The sequence below is a fragment of the Phalaenopsis equestris genome, unplaced genomic scaffold, assembly GCF_001263595.1.
Source record: "Phalaenopsis equestris unplaced genomic scaffold, ASM126359v1 Scaffold000834, whole genome shotgun sequence".
Taxonomy (NCBI): Eukaryota; Viridiplantae; Streptophyta; class Magnoliopsida; order Asparagales; family Orchidaceae; genus Phalaenopsis; species Phalaenopsis equestris.
The window spans coordinates 800667-824473 of NW_018165274.1; the positions used below are offsets into that span (position 1 = coordinate 800667).

Here is a 23807-nt window from a genome sequence, read left to right on the forward strand (position 1 = left end):
GATTGGGACTGGGTTGTGGCTGTGTGGGGGTTATGATGAGGTTGTGTGTGCTCTTTGTTGTGGTTGGCTGTGGTGTGTGCTTTGTGTTTGTGGGCATCTCTATTGCTGGGTTGTGGCTGTGATGGGCGGTGTGGTTTGTGGCTGTGAGGGGCAGTGTGGATAGTTTCTTGGTTGCTGGCATGTGGAGTCTGTGAGTGATGTGTCTGTTAGTGCCGTGGAGGCTTTGTTGGTGGGTGTGAGTGATGTGCTTGTTGGTGGCATGTGGAGGCTTGTTGTGCTCGGCTTTGGTGCTTTGGTTTGTGGGTTGGTGGTGGATGTGAGTGTGTGTGCGTGTTGGTGGCTCTGAAGGCTGTGTTAGTGGCTGTGTGTGATGAGCTTGTTGGTGGCTGTGGAGGTTGTGTTGGTGGCTGCGGGTGTTGTGCTTGTTGGTGGCATGTGGAGGCTTTAGATGATGTGGTTGTTGGTGGCTTTGGGTGTGTGTTGTACTGGGCTTGGGTCGTGGGTTGGTGTTAGATGTGAGTGTGTGTGTTGGTGGCTGCGGGTGTTGTGCTTGTTGGTGGCATGGGGAGTCTGTGTTGGTGGTTGTGGGTGATGTGCTTGTTGGTGGCATGTGGATGCTACGTTGGTGGCTGTGGGTGATGTGCTTGTTAGTGGTTTTGGGCGTGTGTTGCGCTGGGCTTGGGCCTGTGGGTTGGTGGTGGATATGAGTTTGTGTGTGTTGGTGGTTGTAGAGGTTGTGTTCATGGTTGTGGGTATAGTTCTTGTTGGTGGCATGTGGAGGCTGTGTTGATGGATGTGGGTGATGTGCCTATTGGTGGCTGTGGAGGCTGTGTTGGTGGGTGTCGGTGTGGGTGATGTGCTTGTTGGTGGCATGTGGAGGTTGTGTTGGTGGATGTGGGTGATCTGCCTGTTGGTGGCTGTAGAGGCTGTGTTGGTAGGTGTGGGTGTGAGTGATGTGCTTGTTGGTGGCTGTGGAGGCTGTCTTGGTGACTATGGGTGTGTGTGTGGTGGGGGTTGTGGCTATATGTGTGTTTTTAGTGGGTGATGGTGGCTGTGGGTGCTGTGCTTCTGGCCAGTGGTATTGTCTCTTTTCTGGTTGGCCTAAAATATTTTTGTTTTTCTTTGTTTAGTAGTATCGTAATGGTAAAGATCATAGAAGTTGTTCATTAGCAATGCTGGATAAGGAAGTCACAATAATATTTTGCAATCTCTATCTTAAAGAGATTGAGCTGGGAAATAGACCCACCACCTACTTCAACAAAGAATGTGACAAAATATTACGAAGAAGTTAAATGAAATGACTAGAAGGGACTAACATAGGTTAAAATTTAAAAATAAGTGAGATCAATTAAAAAATGATTGTAAGTTATGGAAGGAATTAAAGTGGGGATCCATAGGCTTGAGTTAGGATCCAATCAAATGGACTGTTGATGCCTCAGAGGAGTCATGAACTGAAAATTTGGAGCTAATGACCAAAACCCTCAAACCTTTTTTTTTCCATTCTTTATCCCTCTAATTTGTTTTAAGTAATAAACTTTACCGTACGTTGCAGGCAATACTAGCTACCAAGAAATTCAAATAAAGTGGCATTGAGCCGGACCTGGAGGATAAGTTGGACTGTATGTTCAATGGGGTTGTTGCGACGGGCACACACACGTTTACCCCAAATGAGCATGGGTTTGCAAGTATACCAGAAGACTTGGAGATCGAGCAGGTAAGTGCGTGAGGTGAAGGACCCAACCTAAACTAGGAGCTAGAGTCCACATACATGTCAAAGCGGCCAAGGGAAGAGCCGCTTTCATCAGAAACATAGTTACAAAACTTGTGGAAGCATGCACAATTCAGGCGGTACCACACTTGACACCTCCATAGAAGAATTAATTCGAGTTCTGCAAACATATCCTGAAGTTATGTTGGATAAGCGGTTCCACACATGACACCACCATAGAAGAATTTATTCGAGTTTTGCGCATATCCCGAAGTTATGTCAGATAAGCCTTTCTATCTGAAATCCTTGAAGTTGCTGGAGGACCCAACCCGCAGACAAATATTCATGAAGATGCCTCCCGAATTTCGGGTCGATTATTTACGTTTTTATGGACAATTGATTTTGTGGAGTTATTGTTTAGTGGCTTGTTTTTTTTCAGTTTGTTTCATTGGTTTTTTGATTTGGGTGTTTTCCTTTCTAACACGAACAATCAATATGTTGCCGAGTAATTATTTTTGCTCATTATGATATGTCTGCAGTTTTTAGATGTCCTTGTTAACGTTGTTTGACTCGCACTTATTACCTGAACATAACACTGGTCTAGAATGGATTCACATCGACCGAGTCTTACAAGAAAAATCACAGCGGTTATAGTTTTGCTGTACGAATACTATGACACTTACGTCAATCAAACTCCTTGCATGACATCGAGTTATATTGGTTATAAATGGGTCAATGAGCTACTATAAGGACACCCCATAAGGTTCAATAATATGTTCCGTATGAAAAAAGTCATTTTTTTGGATCTGCTCTATGAACCACATAGCTATCATGGACCACGACTCCTCAAGAATGACAGCAAGGGAGGTGTTAGCAATATCTCTCTATATTTTATCACAGAATGAATCAATGAGAGGAGCGATGGACTGATTCCAATATTCATCGGAGACAATAATCAGATATTTATCTATGAGTTTGAAAGCTCTTGTCAGCTAATTGGCTAAGATAATAAAGCCAGAGGCTATGACATTCAAGACGACTTCAACAAAAATTACAAATGACCCGCGTTATATACCATTCTTTAAGGTATTTTTTTTAACACATTACATTCAAATGTCTAAATGTGATACGTGGCAATCACAACTTTAACTGATCTAACAGGACTGGAGTGATTGACTGAACCCATGTGGATGCGCGGGTATCCAATCCCGAAAAGGTCGCATACATCAGACGGTGTGGATCATTCACACAAAATGTGTTTTCCGTATGTGACTTTAACATGTGTTTTATCTTTGTGATGACTGGTTGGGCAGATAGTGCACATGATAGTTATATTTTTGCTTATGCAACAAGAAACCGAAGATACGACTTTCCTCACCCACCTCCAACTTTGTTAAGCTATATATCACATTCGTTTTTTTCAATATTGCATTACTATTTATGGTTTTTGGGTTAGGTAAATATTACTCGGTTGATGCTGAATATCACTTACAGAGAGAGTATCTTAAGCCGTTTCCAGATACGAAATGTCACATTCCAAATTTCAAGAGATACGACGGTGGTCCTCATGGCAGGAAGGAAATTTTTAAGAAAAGTCATCCTTCCGCGGTGTAATTGAGAGAACATTTGGAGTGTGGAAGAAGAAATGAGCTATATTGCGTGATATGCCGACTTACCCATTTTCAAAATAAATGCAGATTGTAGTGGCCACGATGATGCTCCACAATTACATTCAACGACATCATTTTAGGTCGGATGTAGGCTTCATTCCTGACTGACGATGATCACATGTATGTCCCACCAGAAGCATTTGAATTTCACGTAGGACAATCTATACCACAGTTAGAAGTGAAATCACAGAAAGCTTACACCCAAGATGAGGAAGGTGTTGCGGAAATGACCGACTTGAGAGAGCGGTTAACAGACACCATTGTTTGATGTTGACTGGACATGTCTTGTTTATTTTATGTCACTTGTAATATGAATATTTTTGGTTTTGCAATTTTCACGTGTTTGACATTGTTTATTTTTCATTTGAGTTTTATTTGTTTTTTTTTTGTGGGCTTGTGAGGTCCATGTTGAAACTTTTGACATTGTGGGTTCTTTTAGATAGTCTGTTAGTCGCTGTTTGTTAGTGCTACATGTGAAATTCTAATGAAATCAACCGAATTTCTCTATTCTTTTCGGTGCATTGGTTTATGAGGTTCTTCTGGATGACCTTTTTTGGTGATATACACATGCAACACACATGAAGTTGGTTTTACATTGGTTAACGACAACTAAGAAATCATTTCTCTATAGCGTCTACTGTCTTCTTGTAGTGACAGATTCGTTGGTTGATATATTAAGTTCTCTGAGACTTTACACCTGCAAAACTATAATTTATCAGTTTCTTTTAGCAATTTCAACTTTTGTTATGACTAACGGATTGTCTTTTTAATCATTCAGGAAAGTTGAGCTCTAGGATTTCAGAGGCCTCTCGACGAGTGCTCTGTCACTTCAGACTACAGACTTCCCTACTGACGTCATGTTTGGACACATAACTACCGGAGAAAGTTTTATAGGTGCCTGCATTGGGTAGACGGTTCGAAGAAGTGTGACCTCTCTCTGTGGGTAGACAGTCCGGCAGATTCCACTGCCGATAGTGATCAGGGTCAGATGGTATTCATGGAGTACGGCGCAGCTCGTGACATACGTCGTCTGAATTTTAAAATTAATATTACATATTTTTAATTGTAATTTTATTACTTTTTTTAGTACACTTGATACTCATTGTTATGTGAGGTACGTATCTTATTTTTTCTTCTGTTATGAAGTAGTTTTTTGCTTTTCAAGTATCAAATATACTGCTATAACAGTTTTGTTGCAAATAATATTACTATACAAGGACAAAATGATCATTTATCCAGAAACAACTGCAAATCAGTTATTTTCCAACACTACAAATCAAACAACTAACCAGCTTTTCGAGATCAACTATTGATAACATTTTATTTGGATCAACTGTTTATCAACAAATTGTCAATAATCTGTAGAAGCCTCAAACAGACCCTAAGAGATGAAATAACTGATTTTAGGAATTTTGCTTTATGAAATGTCTGATGAATGTTGCTATAGGTATGATACTTTTACAAATGTCATGTGTATGGGTAGATTATTACATACAAAGAGCTTTTCCCGACTCTTGATATTTTTATGGGGAATATTAGGAATGGTTGGGATTAGACGACGACAAAACGTTATGGAACCATGGGTATGGGGAAGGCTATTGATAACTGTTATGTTGGGGGAAACCCAACATTTATTGATCATTTATATAGCCTTTGAGGTAGGATGACCAATTACGAAATAACATGAAATTAGTTGAACCTTATACATTAAACAAGTGACATTACTATGATATGACCTCTCTGATTATACTTATGATTTCTTGCTTACAACTTGGATGTTACACTGTAGTCTTTTTATACTGCCTATTCTTTTTCCATGTTATTTATTATACTAGCATGTTGTGATTATGTGTAGACATGTACAGTTTTCATACGAGTAGAGTATGTACACTGTTTCTTTTTCATGTGTAAAATTTTATAGTAGCCCCGATTATTTTTCTGAGTTTGTTGTTTGCTCATTCTTCGTAGTTGCCTTTTAGGTAGGGGCAACGAGCACCGAGGCGAGTAGCCGGGTGTGTCTTTTTATAACATTTGCACGATAGTTTTGAGAGCTCATGCATAAGTTTTGGGTACGTATTTTTTATGGTTTTGGATTTAACAGCTCTTTATAATTTTCATGTTTTAGGTGATTTAATTTCCTTGCTTCCGAATATGTATATGAGATGCAATGTATCACGTATCTTATGACAATCTGATTAGACTAATTCATCACCCACTGAGTTCTGATTATAAAAGTCAAGACGTGTGTTGATGAGAGTTGGTTTGATCATATTGCCAGTATTTGTCGCACCACTATTGACTCTACTTGGTGGGTTAGTTGGGGTGTGACAATTTTTCTTCCAACCTATCTCCTATAAAAACCTATAATCAAATGTTTAAGGGATTATTGTTATTTTTTAATCTTACTATTCTAAAGCAAGTTGCCTTTATTTTAGCTTTAATTTATTATATTAATCTTTGATTTATTTTAAATCATATAATCTTGTTCTTCAAATCATCTTATTATTAGTTACTATTAATTTTATACTACCATTCTTATTAATATTTAGAATTCGATCATTTTAATTTTTTTTAACAATTTTCTTAATATTATGAAAATCAACTTTAATTAAGTTTAATTATGAAGTCATTAAAATTTCAATTTTCTTTATAAGTTTAACTTTAATGAATTTCATTATTATGATGTATAATTATTCTAACGTCACTGTTGAAGGCTTTTTGCCACTAAACACCTTAAACCCTCATGAAAACCTATACAGGAAGCACCATGATTAGCTTCTCCACACTTTGAAGTCTTGGTCGAGCTCAAAAGTCTTTCTCATTCCCTTTCAAGATTGTTAGATGGTCACAGTTGAAGGCTTTTTGACTGAAAAACCCGATAGATGTTTAAGGCATAATCTCGCACCTTGCACCTATTTCTCCCTTCTTCGCTTGGCCACACAAGTACAACACCCTAGGTCATGCACACCATCAATCCTTGCGTGCTCTCCCTGCTCGAAAACTCCTTTATGCAATCAAAGTATTATCAAGCACTTATTCTTCAATTCAATGCATCAGGAATCATCTGTCATATTCCTCCTTACCATGCCGAGCCAACTTCAAGTCCGCAGTCAGCTACTCCTGCGTGGGAACTTTAATTTCCTGCTCGATGAAACCCTTCTGTCTTCTTTGAACGCCTCTTTTCCTCTCACAAAAAGAAGTCTCTTGGGGCTTCACAAGCGCGTTTGAGGCCCTCGAATACCCTCGCATTCATGGCTAGAGTAAGCACCGCTTCTTCCTTGGTTTCATTTTTCCTAGGTGTTTCTTTCTCTTCCTTCTTCTTCTCTCGCTTGATTTTTGATATTTGCTTCGTTCCTTCAGTTTTTTTTCCCAATCTCCTTCAATCTCCTCTTAAAATGTCACAAAAGCCCTCTCATACTCGATATGACTCTCTATTCTGCTCAATACGACTCTTTGCTCAATACGACTCTTTGTGTTGATGCCAAGCGTCACAGGAGAAGACAATAATTTTTCTTTATTGATTTTAGTTATTGCCGAGGTTCTCTATAGACTTTATTTATAGCCGAGGTAGATGCTCCTCAATGTTTAAAGATTTGGATAAAAAGCTGTACATGATGTTTGGGAGTGTTGTAGCTTAATTCATCCCTAATATTTTATACAAGACTTTTAATAAAATTAATAATGATCAAATATATCTAGAGGCAAATAATGCGCAAGTATAAGTTTTATAAGCCTTGCATGGTATTCAAAAACACCACGACTTTGCTTATAATTTTTAAATTGAGTATGTACTTTATTCTTATGGTCGCTATATAAAAGAATTGCATTTTATGTTGTGCTTCATATCAATATATAATGATTTTGCTTTACTTGCAACACTACTGCAAAAAGCTTGAGTGCATCCCATTAATTTCTTCTCTGCAGCTTAATCAAACATATTGTAGCTTCTAAAGAAAACTTTCAAGTCATCAGTTTACTTTGAAATTTTAAATATTTTATGTCCCGTTGAAAGGAGTATAGTTTCGAATCTCATGATATTATTGTATTATTTATTATTTTTTTAATTGATTCAAACACTAAATCTGTTGTGAATGGATGTATCACAGCAAGCACAAAATGATTAAGGTTATAGTTTGCTAATTATTTAGGCAAATTTAGTCTCTTTTGATGCAAATAAAAAACAAATAAAATTTTTTATGATAATTTAAATAATACTTAATATTAAATTAAACAAGAAATTTGAGAACAAATTAAAACCACATAATGATTTGATTCCGACTGCCAAAAAAAAAAATGTAGCTAGTAGTCAAGTCGTGTAAAAAATTTGTTGTGCGAATAAGGAGATAGTCACATGAGGCAGCAATTGAAGGTACTTGAAACTCGTGTAATGATCCACTATTCAACATTATAGGCTGTATTAGTAGCTAGTAAAGAAGGGAACACCGAACCTAACCACTGTAGGAATGGGGATTGAATAGAACATGGATATGAAAAGGACCTTTAAACAATGAATTGGCCAAAGCAAAAGTTGGGGAATCGTGCGGATAAAGGGGATTAAAAATAATTGAACCTGGGATTTCTAGTAAGACTGAATTGAAATAATACACCAAGCTGTTGAGCTAATTAAAGCATTAAAGAAAATATCTTGTTCTTATAGGCACCATCATCATATGTGTATTTACAGAAAAATAAACTAAGGGTCTGTTTGGGCAGCTGCAACTCATCCTGATAAGCTACAAGATAAGTTGCTGATCAACAACTCATCCAGATAAGCTGGCTGGATGTTTGTGACAGCTGTTTGGAAACAACCAATTTACAGTTTTTTATGGATAAATGACCATTCTGCCACTATTAAGTAATGTTGTTTGTAACAGAATTATCTTGACAATATATTCGATACTGCAGAAGCAGAAAAGTAAATTATATTTTTTTTAGAGTGTATCTATATATTGAGTCTTTTCATTTTTTATCCCTAAAAGATCATAATACTGTCATCATGATTAATTATCTAGACACAATTTTTCATTATAATATATAAGATTGGAGATCAAAGATACTTTTTGATGCGGCATTGGTCATTGGAAACTAATGGTTGTGTAGCCATTGTGCAGATGTTATGAAGAAGATTTGGTGCAACTTTAAGCCAAAATATACTTTTTGGATACATACAAACAATTAGCAATTTTAAATCAGATCGATACAAAATTCATCTGAATATGGACTTATAAATACCCCCTCTCCTTCACTGGCAAAAGCTAATGGATACATGAGCTCAATGCTATTATAATAAATGATTTGGTAAAAACTTTTTGAAAGAAAATTAAATATTGAAAATCAGGTGTTCCAATGATTTAATGAATTTTATGTTGAAGATCGTATCCTCATAATCTCTGGAAGGTTTTGTAAGTGATTTTCATTGTTTACTTTCAACCTTGCCACAAAGCGAAGCCCTTGAGGTAGGTGGGATCCTGCTTGGCCCTCTCCTGGAATTTCTTAAACCATCGGTCAAGTATATTCATAGGCACCACGAGCAGAGAACCATCCATGCCGCAAAATGATTGCATAAAATTGAAGAGATCCTCACCAACCTGCAATGCAAGCTGCCCGATTCTCTTCTCCGCGCCGGCGTCTACCATCGGAGGCAATGCCGCAAGCTTCTGAGCAGATACTCGATTCTTGGCTGCTGCGCCGTCGACCTGGATGGCTCCCGCGTAGCGTTTGTCATGTCAGCATGGTAGGGCCAAGGGAGGGAGAGGGCAGCTGAGGGGCAGGTGTTGTGGACGGCCCCGCAGAATAGGAGAGGCTGGCCGGGGGAGCTTCGACGGTCTTTGTAAGCCGTGATCCCTTCGTTGCCATCCCAGCTTTGTATCGTGAAGGTTTGTTCATGAAGTTGATGATTTTGGTCGCGAGAGAGATGGGATCGCGAGAGACAGATGAGACACGAGAGAGACGAGACGAGGGAAGCGGGGTAAAAGTTCTAACGAACTTGGGCCGCGGGGTAAAAGTTCTAACGAACTTGGGCCGTGGGGTAAAGGTAAAAGTTCTAACGAACTTGGGCTGCGGGGTCGATCCCTCGACTGCTTTTATTAAACAATCAAATACGGTGTTTTCTAAAACGCACTCCGAATGCATTTACCAAACGGGACGACGACGGAAAACGCCACCCGCACTTATAAGCTGCCCCAAACGGGGCCTGAAAAAGTAATAAATTAAGAAATAAATTAACAATATTAATTTTAAAATAACAATGCAATTGCCTTGGTGGAGACATCTTGTGTTTTAAAGTAGTGTAAAATTTTATATTTGTATAAATTTTTCTGTTCCTGCTTGGATTGGGTGTTCTTGGTACTGGATCTGGTGTTGTTATCTGTAATCCTCGAATATATCTGGTGTTGTTGTTCTTAAACCTTGACTTACTGGTAAAATAATAGTTTTGTTTAGTTTCTATTTGTGTTAATTTTTGAAATGCACTAATGTTTAATTTGTTACTTTCTCAGGTAGTTGTCTCTTTAAGTGTTAGATCATGTTACGTTAAAGTAGATGATGATGGTAAGAAATGGCTTCAATTCTTTAATACCATTTTTTTATGATTAAATATATTTTTACTTGTTAACATTTGCTGATTGCTTGCTTTATTTCATAGTATAAAATGCTTTTGTCTTTTAGGATGTGGGATTTCTCGTGATGGATTGGTTATTTTGGGGGAGAATAATGGTAATTATTTTATCTCATCCTTTTTATTTTCCATCTTAGTAATTGAATGCGACTTATAGAATTTTCCTCAGTTTTGCTTTCAGTATTTTCATTAACATGCCGGATTGCATTTTGCCTCAAGTTTATTACAATTGCTGTTTAGTTTTATCGCAGTATCCATGCAGTCCTTTACGCTCCTTATCATAAAACTATGAAATGATTTCATTGATCCCAAATCTTTAACAGAATATTAGGCTGCTCACTATCATATAGAGAGAGGGAGTGAGTTGATTTTTGACTACTGATTAGTTTCAGTGTCCATGCAAAAATCCTTTTAATTTCTCCAGATAATGGGGCCTTATGTTATGTTCAACTCTAAGCTGCCCAATTTGATGATGGGCAATCTTCTTGTTCTTCATGTTGCACTGGTAGAACAGGATAAAACAATATACAGCAATGGGCTTAAAGGGTTTGAGTTTTTGGATAAATTACATCCAGCTTCCTCAAGATTCAACCATAACAATTAACTGCACTATTTTCCTTTAGTGCTTAAAAACATATGGGTCCTTCTATGTAATGATTTTATGCGGGAGAGATGTAATTGTCAAATTTTAGCGTTGGTGGATTTCATCATTGCTATACAAGGTGAGGGACTTCAATTTAATTTACCTTGTTTTTTTTCTTTTGTCTTTCGAAGATTTGTTTTTGAGAATAATGGCCATTCAAAGAAACCAAAATTCCATTTTTTATTTTGTTTCCTCTACAAGCAATAATTAAATGTCTTTTCATTTTATGAATTGAAGGACCAATTCCCTTGAGAGGGAGTTTGAGAGATTGTGACACAACCAGTCCCAACCCAAAAACTTGAAATACTAAGGCAGGAACATAGTGTTGCTTAAGGAAAAACTATCTAAACATTTTTCTTTCCATGAATCAAAACATCTTAAACATAAAATAATCATTCTATTTCATAAAACTTTAATCTCTTACAATTGAAAGAGAAGTAAAACTAAAATGTTATATTAATCTTTTTGATTTCCCTGATGTTTGTACATATATTTTCTAGGGTCCATTTATTTTATAGCTGTTTTTTTTGAAAAATATTAGCTGCTGAATGTAACAGTTAAATTACTTAGTAAGTAAAATATCTCTAAATTATAATAATTCATATTTTAAAAATATTTTTTAAAAAAGCAGTGAACAGTAAAAATAAGAGACAGTAAAGAAATCTATTTTCTGGTTATTTTTATTTATTTTAGTTATAATATCTATCAATGGGAGTCGAAGTCTAAACGTATACTAGAAGTATACGCTTAACGTTTCTCAAAATCTATAAAAAATACAAGCAACCTTTTCTATTTTCATTTTACGTGCATGTTTATATTGCATCCCTAACAAGTACAATCTGGAGGTGACTCCACATATGCATGCATATATCTTATTTTATTTATTTATTTTTATTTACAACAACAACAAGCCTTTATCCCACTAAGTACGGCTAGCCACATGATTTATTTTTCTCCATTATATCATATGTAGGCTTAAAACCGATCTTTAATGATACTTGGTCAATCCTCCTTGTATTCGAACACAAGTAACAACTCTACTATACATACCTTTAATGACTTCATTATAAGTAATATTATTAGAATATTAATATGCATAATTTTGTATTAATTTCTTTAATTTGCTTTTATTTACTTTTTTTTTTCCTTTATTCATTTTTTAAAAGTGTTTTCTACTTTCCTAGCTCGGCTTCTAGTGAGGGGGAAGTTAGAGTTCTTGGACACTGTTTCTTATCCCACTCTTGTGGATGATCGTACCACTCCACCTACCATTGAGGAACCCTCTGTTTCTTTGGTTGCACCCACTTCTCCTACCACCAAGGAGTTCTCTACCCCTTTGAATCCACCAGCACATCCTCCCACTATCAGTGTCTACACTCAACGCACTTGTCCCGATGCACCTAATTTGGAGCTTGCTTATATAAAGATCACTAAAATAAAATTTTATAATTATAAGTTTCACTTAAGACTCTTTATAGAGAAAACGAGCGGTTGAAATGAATGGTTATAAGGTGGGAGGTGGCTAGAAGGAATGCACCAGGTGGAGGAGGTTGTGGCTGGAGTTGCAGGAAGACAACCAAATGTCGTCTGATGATTCTGGCAGAGAGGATAGGCGATGACAGTAGTGAGGGCAGGGATGCAGGGGATGGAAAAGTAAGTGTCCTGGAAGAGCGAGCTATAGCCGGAGCACCACTCGATCTATTGGAAGGAGATCACCACCTCAGACGAGCTACATCCGGAGTACCAATTGCCTTTGGATACAACTGTAGAAGAGAGAAAGTGCGCTGATGGCTGTATCGACAGAAATTACACCTCAAAACTGCAAATCTGGAACAAAGGAATCACATAAATACGGCTAGATACTTAGGATTGGACCCCCCACTATGGAAAGGAGGCACCAAACCAATGTAGGAGGACAGGTTAACCCTCCCATATCTTGGCCGGTTTGGTCCAGACAAGGAATTGCAGAATCGGCTCCTGTGACTCTTTACGCCTGCCTCACTATAGTTACAACATCACCAAGCTGTATCAGTTTTTGGGACTTTATTTACTTTCAGGGTCAAAATTGGATATATCTATCTTGGTTTTATCTTAAAAAAATACAAATTCTCCTATTTAAAATTCTATCATTTTATGATTGGGATCATAATACTTTTGTTGACTTTTCAGGGCAGCTTTCAATCTGTTTTAGATTTTTTTTGTCTTTTAAAGTAGTAGCTTTATCTATTTATCGTGGCACTGATAGCTGTCTGTTGACTTTCAACCAACTCAGCGGAGTCCTGTATTTTTTGTGTTATAATGCTTTATATGATGTCATCTTGATGCTAGATTGTTAGCTATTTTTATAAAAGAATTCTATCTCTGAAATGCGATATTCTCAGCTATCTTTAAAATCTAAAACATTGCTTGTCAGTAAATCTTCTAACACTTAAATATTTCTTTTTGGTTGACCATTAATCTGGGGATAAAATGCTGTGCTAAGATATAATTTAGTACCAAAATTTTCATGAATAGGTCTTTCTCTGGTTTGGATTTAAGTATGTTATATGCTTCCGACAAAAAATTTTTTAGGAACACTATGAAATTTGATAATTTTCTTTACAAATAGTATTGCTAATTTCTCTGCAAAATCAATCTAGGTATACATATTTAGTATGCTGATTTTGTTTATCTATTAATCACAGCCTAAACAATTTTTGACAAGATTCATTACTATATTTTTTTCACTTATGCTCTGGTATTGGCAGTGAGTGAATAATACGCCACCTAGTTTCTGGTGTTCTGTTTTAACTACTTGAAATGCTTTATATTTGACTACATACTCTGTTGCATATTTTTTTTTATCTCAGCTCATCAAAATAATGATTTTGAATTTTTATATATTCTGTACTTCTTGGATGAATTGAATAACTCGAATTGTGAGCCTCATATAGAATTTCTTGAATCAAGTTTGACTCTTTTGCTATCCATATATGCAAATTACTTCTAGTTTCACTCTGCTCACTAAGCCGACATCTCTTTTTGTATTTGTATGCGCTTGATGGATAGTCTCTGATATTTATTACTAGCTTTGTGTGCAACTTTGATTCTATTCTCAAGAGTAGATTGAACATTCATCTGATATAAATTGAGTGTGTTCTGATTATTGATTTTGGCTTTCTCTAATCATCTCTGCTTTTTGAGTTATCCAGTTTGCATGCTCATTAAATTTTTTGCTTAGTATATCGGCTATTATTTTGCCCTTTCAGGATAATATTGTATGTCAAAGTCATAATTCTTTATTAGCTTTAATTGTCTTCTATCCCTTAAATTCAAATTTTTTTGAGTGAATATATTTAAAACTTATGTGATCAGGGAAGATTTTTTATTTTACTTCATATAGATTAAAGTAAATACTATTGCAATTAATTTCAAATTATGTGATGGATAATTTCTTTATTGAGACTTAAATTATTTGGAAGCATGTGCAATCAATTTTTTATAAGCCTTCAGGGAAGCATCATTATATATTTGAAATGATTTAATTACTGCTGGAAGTGTGTTGTGGATACCAAACATTTCTCAAGTTGTAAGAAATTTTGCTCACATTTATCATTTCAATCAAATTTGATATCTTTTCTTGTCAGTCTAAATATTTGTAGTGCAATATGTGAAAATTCCCATACAAATTTTTTGTAGTAGCTTGTTAATTGCAAAAACTTTTGATCTCAATTACGATGTTCAGTTTTGGCCATTCTAATATTGCTATCACTTTTTCAGTGTCTATTGCTATATATCCTCAGTCCTTACCAGTAATGATATGCCCCAAAAAAAGCAATGACCATCAGCTAAAACTCGTATTTAGAGAACTTATCAAATAATTTGTGCTCCCTCAATAAGCTCAAAACAATGCTCAAATGTCTGGCATGATTATCATTATTCTTATAGTAGACATATATTATCAATAAATACTATCATGAATTAATCAAGTTAAGACTTAAAATTTAAATTCATTATATTCATAAATCTTGTTCCGTTCTTTGTAAATTTAAAAGACATAACAAGAAATTCATAATGCTCATACCTGATATCAAATGCTGTCTTCTCAACCACACTATATTTAACTCTGACTTGATGATACATAGCTCTCAAATTAATAAGTGAAATTATTGAAGCTCCTGGTTGATCAAATCATCAATTCTGAGAAGAGGATTTTTTTTAACAACCACCTTATTTAACTCTGTTGACAGCACACATCATCTAACCATCATATTTTTTAACAAGCAGAATAGGGGCACTTCGTAGGTTTGTATTTGGTTTGATGAAAACATTCTCAATCTGTTCTGATAATTGAAATTCAGTTCTTGTAATTCTTTATTGGCCATACGGTAAGGTCTTTTCATAATCGGTGCAGTTTATAGTTGAATATCATTCATAAGCTTTACTCTCTTTGTTGGAAAACCAACAAGTGCTTTAGGAAAGATATCAACAAGTTTATTCACAACAAGAATAGCTTTTATATCATCAATTATATTGTCGAAAACTTCTAATTTTTCCTAAAATAATAATTCACCGGCTATTATGCATTTTGCCACGATAACTAAATGATCAGAGATGATATCATTTCTTTTTCACATTAGAAGTTGCCTGACATTCTTGGGCAAGTCAAATTTAAGTCCTGTGTTTCAACATTAAATAGTGATCTGGTATTTTATCAACTAGTTCATTCTTAAAATCACCTGAACTTTAATTAAAAGTAGCAAGTTCAAATCAGATTTGAAAGTTTTATCAGCTATTATAATATCAACAAAACATGAAGCTTTAGCTAACAGATAATCACTATATGGTAATTTATTACTGTCACCAGGAGTAAAATAAATTGGTTCTAGATGTAATTTATCACAACATCTTAGATATAAAAGATTGTGCTGTGCCAAAATAAAAATAGCACTTTAGCAGAGATATATAAAATAATGATCATACCTGTCACCACTTTAAAGGATTCTTTAACCTCCTAAGATGTTAGAGCAAAAAGGCTCATACCATCTCACATTTTTTTCAGATGTTATTTATTTATTTTTCAATGTTGATTTTTTCAATATATGCTTTACATTTTTGTGTTGCTTTGGTTTCTGGATAACCATCAATTCTTTGCCTTGCTGAAAATTTTTAGAACAATATCTCTTGGTATGACTTGAATCACCGCAGAGAGAATATCTTTCAAACTTTAGTAAACAATTTCATAAATGTTATTTTCCACAAGTGGCACAGGTTGATACGAACTGTTAACTTCTGTGCTGGTGCTGTTACTATCTATGAATAATTTTTTGCTTTTTAAATATATTATTATTAATATTTAATGCTCTCTTCTTGTAAGCAATCTCCATTTATGTCTCAGCCTCTTCATTTTGTCCTTCATTAGTCTAGCACTTTCCATGAAAAGCAAAATTTTTAGTATGCATAGGAATCAAAGGTGATCTCAGCTGATATCTCTCAATCCTCTAAAAAATCTACAATGCTTTTCATTTGGCATACTAATAAGTTTACGAGCATATCTCAATAAGGATATAAATTCTGCTTCATACTGGATCACTATCCTTGCCTCTTGAGTCAGATTCACAAAACTTTTTGGCATTGCCTGCCTTGTATAAAGATGGACATATTAATATTTGACAACTTGCTTGAACTCATCCCAGGTAATTTGCACATCAGGCCTTCTTTCAAACTATACTAGGTATTGGCCTCTTCACTAACACTCTGCCTCACCTTCGAGTATAAATATGACAAGAGAAACCTTAATATCGCTAGGATAATTCATCCAATTTAGAATATTTTCAATTATGATAATCTATAATCCTCAGTAAGCTCTGACATCTACTTCTTTAAATTGAGGTGGCTTCAAACTTTAAAATTGCTTCAATTATTTATCTATTTTCACATTAATGCTAGTTTAATCACTATTAGTTGAAACTATAGGCATGGTCGGCGCTACTACTAGTGTCATTAGTAGGTAGTGCTGATGCTACAAAAGATTGCATCTTTCCCATCATCTGAATCATTATTTTCATCTTCTATAGTTGTATCATACTTTTTGATTTCATAGCAATAGGATCCGGTGCTATTGGCTAATTCTCAGCTTTTAAGGGGCTATTTATTTTGCTCAAAGTGAAATACAATGTAAAAAGTTTGCAGGGTACACTGATTATAATGTATTTGAAGTACTTTTAGAGTCGTTCAATTTACTGTAAAATAAATGTATAACTCTATATTTTTTATTTAGTTTAAAATAGATTGAAAATAATATATTTTAAAATATATTTTTTTGTCCGATTGCGTTGAAGGGCTGACAAGCGGTCGACAGCGGACAATTGACAGCGGTGGAATGCCGGCCGATGGTTGACAGCTGCGATGGAGGCAGACAATTACTGCTGGCCGTGGTGACGAACAGTTGCTCGCGGCAATTGCCTATCGGCTGGGGGGGGGGGGGGGGGGGGGCGGGCGGCCTGCTGGGGGGAAACTTGCCGATAACATTATTCAGTGTAACTCAAATTCGGCCAAATTGGCCGAATGCTAAATGCAGACAAAATGAACTAAGATGTGAACTTCAAATTCTTTTATACTTTACATTGTATTTGTAATTCTTTATATCAAACAAGTTATGTTCTAAAATCTCTATAAAAGAATTTCAGTACAATGCAAATCCTTCCTATCAAGCAATGCAATATTTTCAAGTTTTTCAATTGCTCTTTTTGGTTGTGTTGATTGATTAAATGCTTTAGGCACACTCTTAGCTATATTATCTACAATTTATTATGTCATAAAATACATATTCACTTATTCATAATAATGCATTTTTATGATATAAGCATATGATGTAGGGTTTGGGGTATACTTCACCACTCAATTAGAAAGATTACTGTCACCCATGCTCTGCAACAATCATATCATATTCTATTTTGTTGCATTATTAACAAATCTAATTAATTTTCCACAATTAGTTCTCAAAATTTAACAGCTTTGATACCAATTTATGCAAGACATAATTTAAGTCGGTATAATTTAGCACATATATTTATAACACTTATTATGTCATTCTATTTGTTAAACTAGAGTAGATAATAAACTCAATCACCTAAATATAACCAAATTAACACATTGTTATAATTCACAGATATCTAATAAAATCAATCAGTCAGAAGTATTCTAAAATATATCATTTACATGTATCTACAGAGTATTGAAAACACATTGAAATTCTTAACAAAAAGTATAAACTTCATCTGATGCCTTACGACAAAGTTCTCCATTTTATAATAGCTGTACAATAAGATATGTTAAATGAATGCGACACTAAGGTTCTGTCTACAGAAAGATGAGATTTAAGTAATTAGGATTTAGTAAATCCCATAAATTCGGATTTACTAAATCTTGAATGGGTTAAATCCCAAAAACTGTCTGACAATGAAATTTCGTAAATCCTGTAAATTCCTTAAAACTGTTTGGGAAGTTCTGCCTACATCCAGGTAAATCTCAATAGCTCTATCCCGTAAATCCCGTAAATCAATCGATTTACGGGATTTAGTAAATCCAAGATTTACGGCTGAAATCCGCGAAATTTGGATTTATCAAATCTGTGGATTTATTTTGTCCAAAATGACCTTCTAATAAGATTTGGCCTTCACCTACGTTAAATCGCACTCTAAATTCATTACCAAACAACCCCTAACTTAGGACAATTTTAATTGGATTTCAGTAAGGATTTAACGTAAATCCACAAAACACCGTAAATAGGTGAGACAAATTTACCGTTAAGTTAAAACCAATTTTTTTGCTTGTTTCGTTTATTAAATTCGGATTTATAAATCCACTTATTAGCTGGATTTAAGGGATTTAGTTTGGGAAAAATTATTGCAAATAAATTTATTCCAAAAGCATCAAATGGATTTAATTAGATTTAATTTTAATTGGACCAAACATTATTTCCGATTTAATAATATTTAGATTTGATAAATCCAAATTTACTAAATCCTATTTAACTTAAATCTGACTTGCACCCAAACTCCCCCTTAGACTCATGTTCCCTTCCTCTTGTTTCTGAGTGCCTCACGTTTGCCCAGGCTTGCGACCAACTTTGTTGCGAATATGCTTTGCTTTGTCGCTAATTCCTCTGCATGACATCAACGATCTTACGTGTGACACTGCTCATGTTTTCCTCCATCGAGCCACTTGCATGTATGAACCGTAGGATTGCTGCTCAATTTGGTTTGCTTCACAACATTGATTGATTTGCCAGTCCTCTCTCTCATCTCCTCTTTAAAGAAATTAACCTTAGGCTCTGTTTGGCGCAGCTGTAGTTTCACAGCTTTTCAGCTGCAGCTGTACTGTTTCAGGAAGCTGCTGGTGGGAAGCAGTTGCGGGGAAGCTGACTGTCCGTTTGGTGCAGTTGTGTGAAAATAGTTGTTTTTTTCTGGAAAAATGACCATTTTGCCCTTGTTTGGTAAAACTGTTTAAGAAAAGGCTGTAACGGTGAAATTTTTTTTAATTTCATATGCAAAATTTTTTATGTAATAAATTAGTGAAACTTGAAAGTGTTAAATAAGTAATAAATGTAATTGTTGGGTAATTTTAAAAGTTATGAATATCAAGCTTTGATGATCAAACACATATTTTAGTTTTTCATCGATTATGAACATGTAAACGCAAACGTTGCTAAAAAATTTAGACTCCGAATTAAAGTACCCATTTGTGTTATATATTACAACAGGAATTCATCTCTTAAATAAAAAAAAAGGTTTCAGGGAAGTACATGACTACTGTTTTGTCCAAACTTCAATGATAATTGTCCAGAATTACATAAACACATTTCAAGTAACCGATAACATAAGGAGGGAAAAACAAACTCTAAAACTGTTGCAATGAGAATTAGCAAAATAATTATATTATTTTTAACATTTGCACGGTGTAGCTCCCGTGCTAGACTTTCCTCAAGTGATGTTCTACATTCTAGATCAACGTCATCTAGGGAATCAATCAAACTGTCTGCCCAACGGAAGAACTTGCACTGTTCGGCGATACTCTGTGGGCAGGTATATAACTTCCTCCCGTAGCTGTGTGGCTGACGTGGAGCAGTGAGGGTTGGAGGCCACAATGACAGAGTGTTCGTCGCGATGTCCATGAAATTCGCGAGCTCATCTTCTTCTGAATGCAACAAAAGAGAAAGTTCATATTTATGTCAAAATATAATCAGCTCCAATTTATGTGATATGTATGTAAATGCTCCTGTTTCAGCTCGCATATATAGACCATAGATTACAAACGACATAAAAAACTTTATATGGGGCATATAATACCCAACAGTTTGGCAAATCAACCTTGCCCCAAAGAAAAAATAAAAAAGAATTGCATACTTCAATTAGTGTATGGGGCATTTACATGTATACCACTACAATATATACATACTTCAATTGTATAATTTTTGTCAACAACCAATGAAAACCAAGCATTTGTAATATGAAAACCAAACATACGTATAATTTCACCTACATTTCAGAATGCCAGTTAATGTTTCCAAGTTTTCAAACCAAATGCTAGTGTATAGTAATTGCATTTGAAAATTCCACAATATCTAATAATGAATGCTAGTTAATGCTTCCAAGCTTTCAGAGAACTCTTTAAACAACCCACATTGAATGCCTTGTATAGCCATTGCATGTGAAGAAAGTAGATTTCATTGGTAATGGCAACAATGGTTGCTTAAAAATTTAAGCCATCCTAAAGTGCCAAATCATCACCAAAGGGAACATAGCCATAGTTATTTGAGATTATCACCACTTGCTTCATAGAAATGTACATCAAATCATAATGGAACAATCAAAATGGGTTGAAAGTAAATCGGGACATTTGCATCAAACCCACCCAATTCATATATTATAAAGCTTCAGCTTTATATCCACATAAAAAACTTCATATCCTGCTTGATAATATAAAAAGCTTCACTACTTTGCAACCATAAAAAGCTTCATCTTCAACTTCAGCTTTATATCCTGCTTTATATCCACATAAAAAGCTTCACCTAAACCCACATAAAAAACTTCAGCTTTAAATCCTGCTCGATAATATAAAAATTGCAACCGTACATGTACATCTACATTGCAACCGTGCATGTACATCTACATTGCAACCGTACATGTACATCTACATTGCAACCATACATGTATCAACTTCCAATACTGCTGCAAATAGCATAAAATAAATGCAAATGACAAAAAATTGCTGAAAATAATGGAGAAGCCCCTCCAACGATGGAAACACATTAACCTTGTCATTCTCATGGAACTACAATTACTTTGTGCTTGCATATATAACACCTAAACTTTAATAACTGCAACGACTTTACATTCAAACACTCGTTCGGACTGATGTACTCCAGATTGGAGATCAAATCTGCATTGTAAATCCTTTTTATTCATAACTTACACCCTTCTATGAAAATTTGCAATCATACCACTCAGCCGAAGAGCAAAAGAAAAAAAAAAGAATCGTTTACACACATACCACACAATTCCTTTGTGCTTGCATATCTAACACCTTAACTTTTATAAACTGCAAGGAATTCGGGTTCTTGGTGAGCTGCTCGGACACCCTTATATCCATTTTGCAGATAAAATCTGCATTGTATATCCATTTTGCAGAGCTTACAAACTTATATGAAAATTTACAACGAATTTACTATCTCCCAGCACATAAGAATTTAATAAGTGCATATCTAAACCATTTTGCAAGAATTTACAAATTATCATTATGCAAAATCTAATAAGGCAATCCCCCAACATATATATTAAACCCAACGTATATATATCGGAGCAGAAGGTAATTCCCTAGCACAAAATTCGAACATTTAAATCAATCCCCCAACACAAAAAATCGAACATTTAAGGTAATCCTCCAGCACAAAAATCGAACATTTAAATCAATCCCCCAACACAAAAAATCGAACATTTAAGGCAATCCCCCAACATAAATATATATATGCGTAGACAATCCCCCCACTCATTTAAAGCAAAGCAAAAAAAATCGGACATCCCTCTCAGTTAAAGCAAACCCCCAAACATGCTTCTATAATTCCTATGTATTTACATGTCAAACATCAGGATTGAAATCAAAGATATGCAATTAAAGCAATGGTAAAAAAAAAAAAGGTATGTAATTAAAGCAAAGGTATGTATTTGACATTTGCAGAAAATAACACATTAAAGAAAACAATTATGTGCTTAAAGAATAGCAAAATTGTAACTGCCCCAAACACAATTGCAGTCTGTTTATCGGACAGAAACAAAACAATGTCTGTGCTTTCTCACCTTATCCGGTGACTTCTTGCAATGGGGATCGGAAGCAGTCGATCAGAAGCAGTCGAATAATACCGATTGGGGAAGAGGAACGCGGTTGGAAGTTCCCTGCGATCTTGCCACCTGATCAAACCTATCGGCGATGAGGAGGAAAGGGGAGAGATCGGTAGTCACGGGGCGAAAAGTTTATGACTAGGGAAACGGGGTAAAATGCCGCGTTGGAAAGTTGGGAAGCGGGTTCCTATACGTGTTCGACGTTCGATCGAAATTGCGGGACGCCACTCTTCCAGCGCCACACCAAACGAGATAAAATGACGTCCGGACGCCGCGCCGCAGGGAAAATCTGCGCCAAACAAATCCTTATTCTCCCTCGTAATGGTAGACTTATGAGCATAAAACTGAACGTTACACCACTGTTGTCGTTTGCACTTCCTACTGGTTACCCTAATTCGGTATCACTTTGTATATTAATATAATTATGTAACAATATACTTAAAGATTCCTCAATTAATCCCATCCGTTGCCAGAGCCACCATTGCATGTTAGGATATGTGGGAAAAACTTAAATTCAATTTACAACTACTGTAATAGGAACAATATAATGAGACAAGTTAAATAAAAACTTAAGTAAAATTAATAAAACAGAAGCGAATTCCACAACTTATTTGTTTTTAAGAATTAGCATATTGTTCTATGTGTCAAAATTGGTTGTTTGGGAAATAGAATGCAATATAATAATTTTTGATGATTTTAGAAAAAGTTGGAATTAGCGGTATAATTAATTTGATAATTATGCACTTGTACCTTCGCAAAATTTGGCCTTTACAACCATATTTACTTTTTTTCATTTTTAAGGACGGGCATCAGAATTCTTGTATTTTTATTCACATAAAATTTTATTTCTATCTTTTTATGAATAGTACCTAGTTTTGAAGGCATTCAAATCTTTAGAGTTATTTGAAGTAATTGCTGCCATTATTTGTATGACATAAATAATATGAGTAGCATGCAATTGAAGGAGTAGTCTGGTTAAAAACCTCAACTGATCAGCTAAAAGGTCATAATTATTATTGTTATTTTTGAAGTTTTTCAATTTTTTGCCATTGCTACCAGTATGTTGTGAGGTCTTTCATTATTTATTTGTTTGGGTGTGGGTTGAGATCTTCTTGTCAACTTTTAGCACGATTACAGCTTACCTTAGAACCAATCTTCTCACCGGTTGACATTCAAACCATGAAGTACTGTAATGTTTCGCTACTCTCCTTGTGTTGAAAGAAATCATTATGAGTAATGAAACCGAATGTGGATCTACGCTCTTTGCCCTCTTTGCTCTTTATACCAGCTCTTTTTCTTGATGCCAGGATTGAATTTGCTTTAATACATGTACCAATTCTTTAATGGTCGATATAGGAATTATTTAGTGAATTTTCAAATCTCTTAAAATAATGAGCTAGATGTATTCATTTGCTTGAGTATCTTTTTGCTGTTTCTTGTAAGTGAATGGTTTGAAATTCTTGTTTGGTTGATTAATGAATGGTGATAATGTTCTTTCCTTTTGTCCATGTGATTATGGTGTGCCCAGAGTCCATTATGAGTGTAGCAAAATAAGTGTTTCTACGTCTTTATGATTATGCTATCCAATAAGTGGTATTCCATCAATGTTTAGACTCTTGTTTGACATGAGCAGCTTCATCAAAGGCCCTTCTTGTGGCAGACGCTGGTACAGAGGGCCTTGGCTTTAGAGGAGAGGCCCTATCTTCCATTTCCGATGTTTCTTTATTAGAAATTAGGTCTAAAGCTCGGGGAAAGCCAAATGCATATTGTAAGATCATAAAGGTATAGCTGT

At 35.3% G+C, this 23807-nt stretch overlaps 1 protein-coding gene across 1 annotated transcript in view; it reads left to right on the forward strand.

Moving 5' to 3' along the window:
- LOC110031496 (DNA mismatch repair protein MLH3-like) overlaps positions 1-23807 on the forward strand; it is a 108347-nt gene that overhangs the window by 18459 nt on the left and 66081 nt on the right. Inside the window, exons 3-5 of the mRNA XM_020734719.1 lie at positions 9876-9927; positions 10045-10092; positions 23649-23797. Of these exons, the coding sequence (XP_020590378.1) occupies positions 9876-9927; positions 10045-10092; positions 23649-23797 (249 nt within the window). The remainder of the gene's footprint in view (positions 1-9875; positions 9928-10044; positions 10093-23648; positions 23798-23807) is intronic.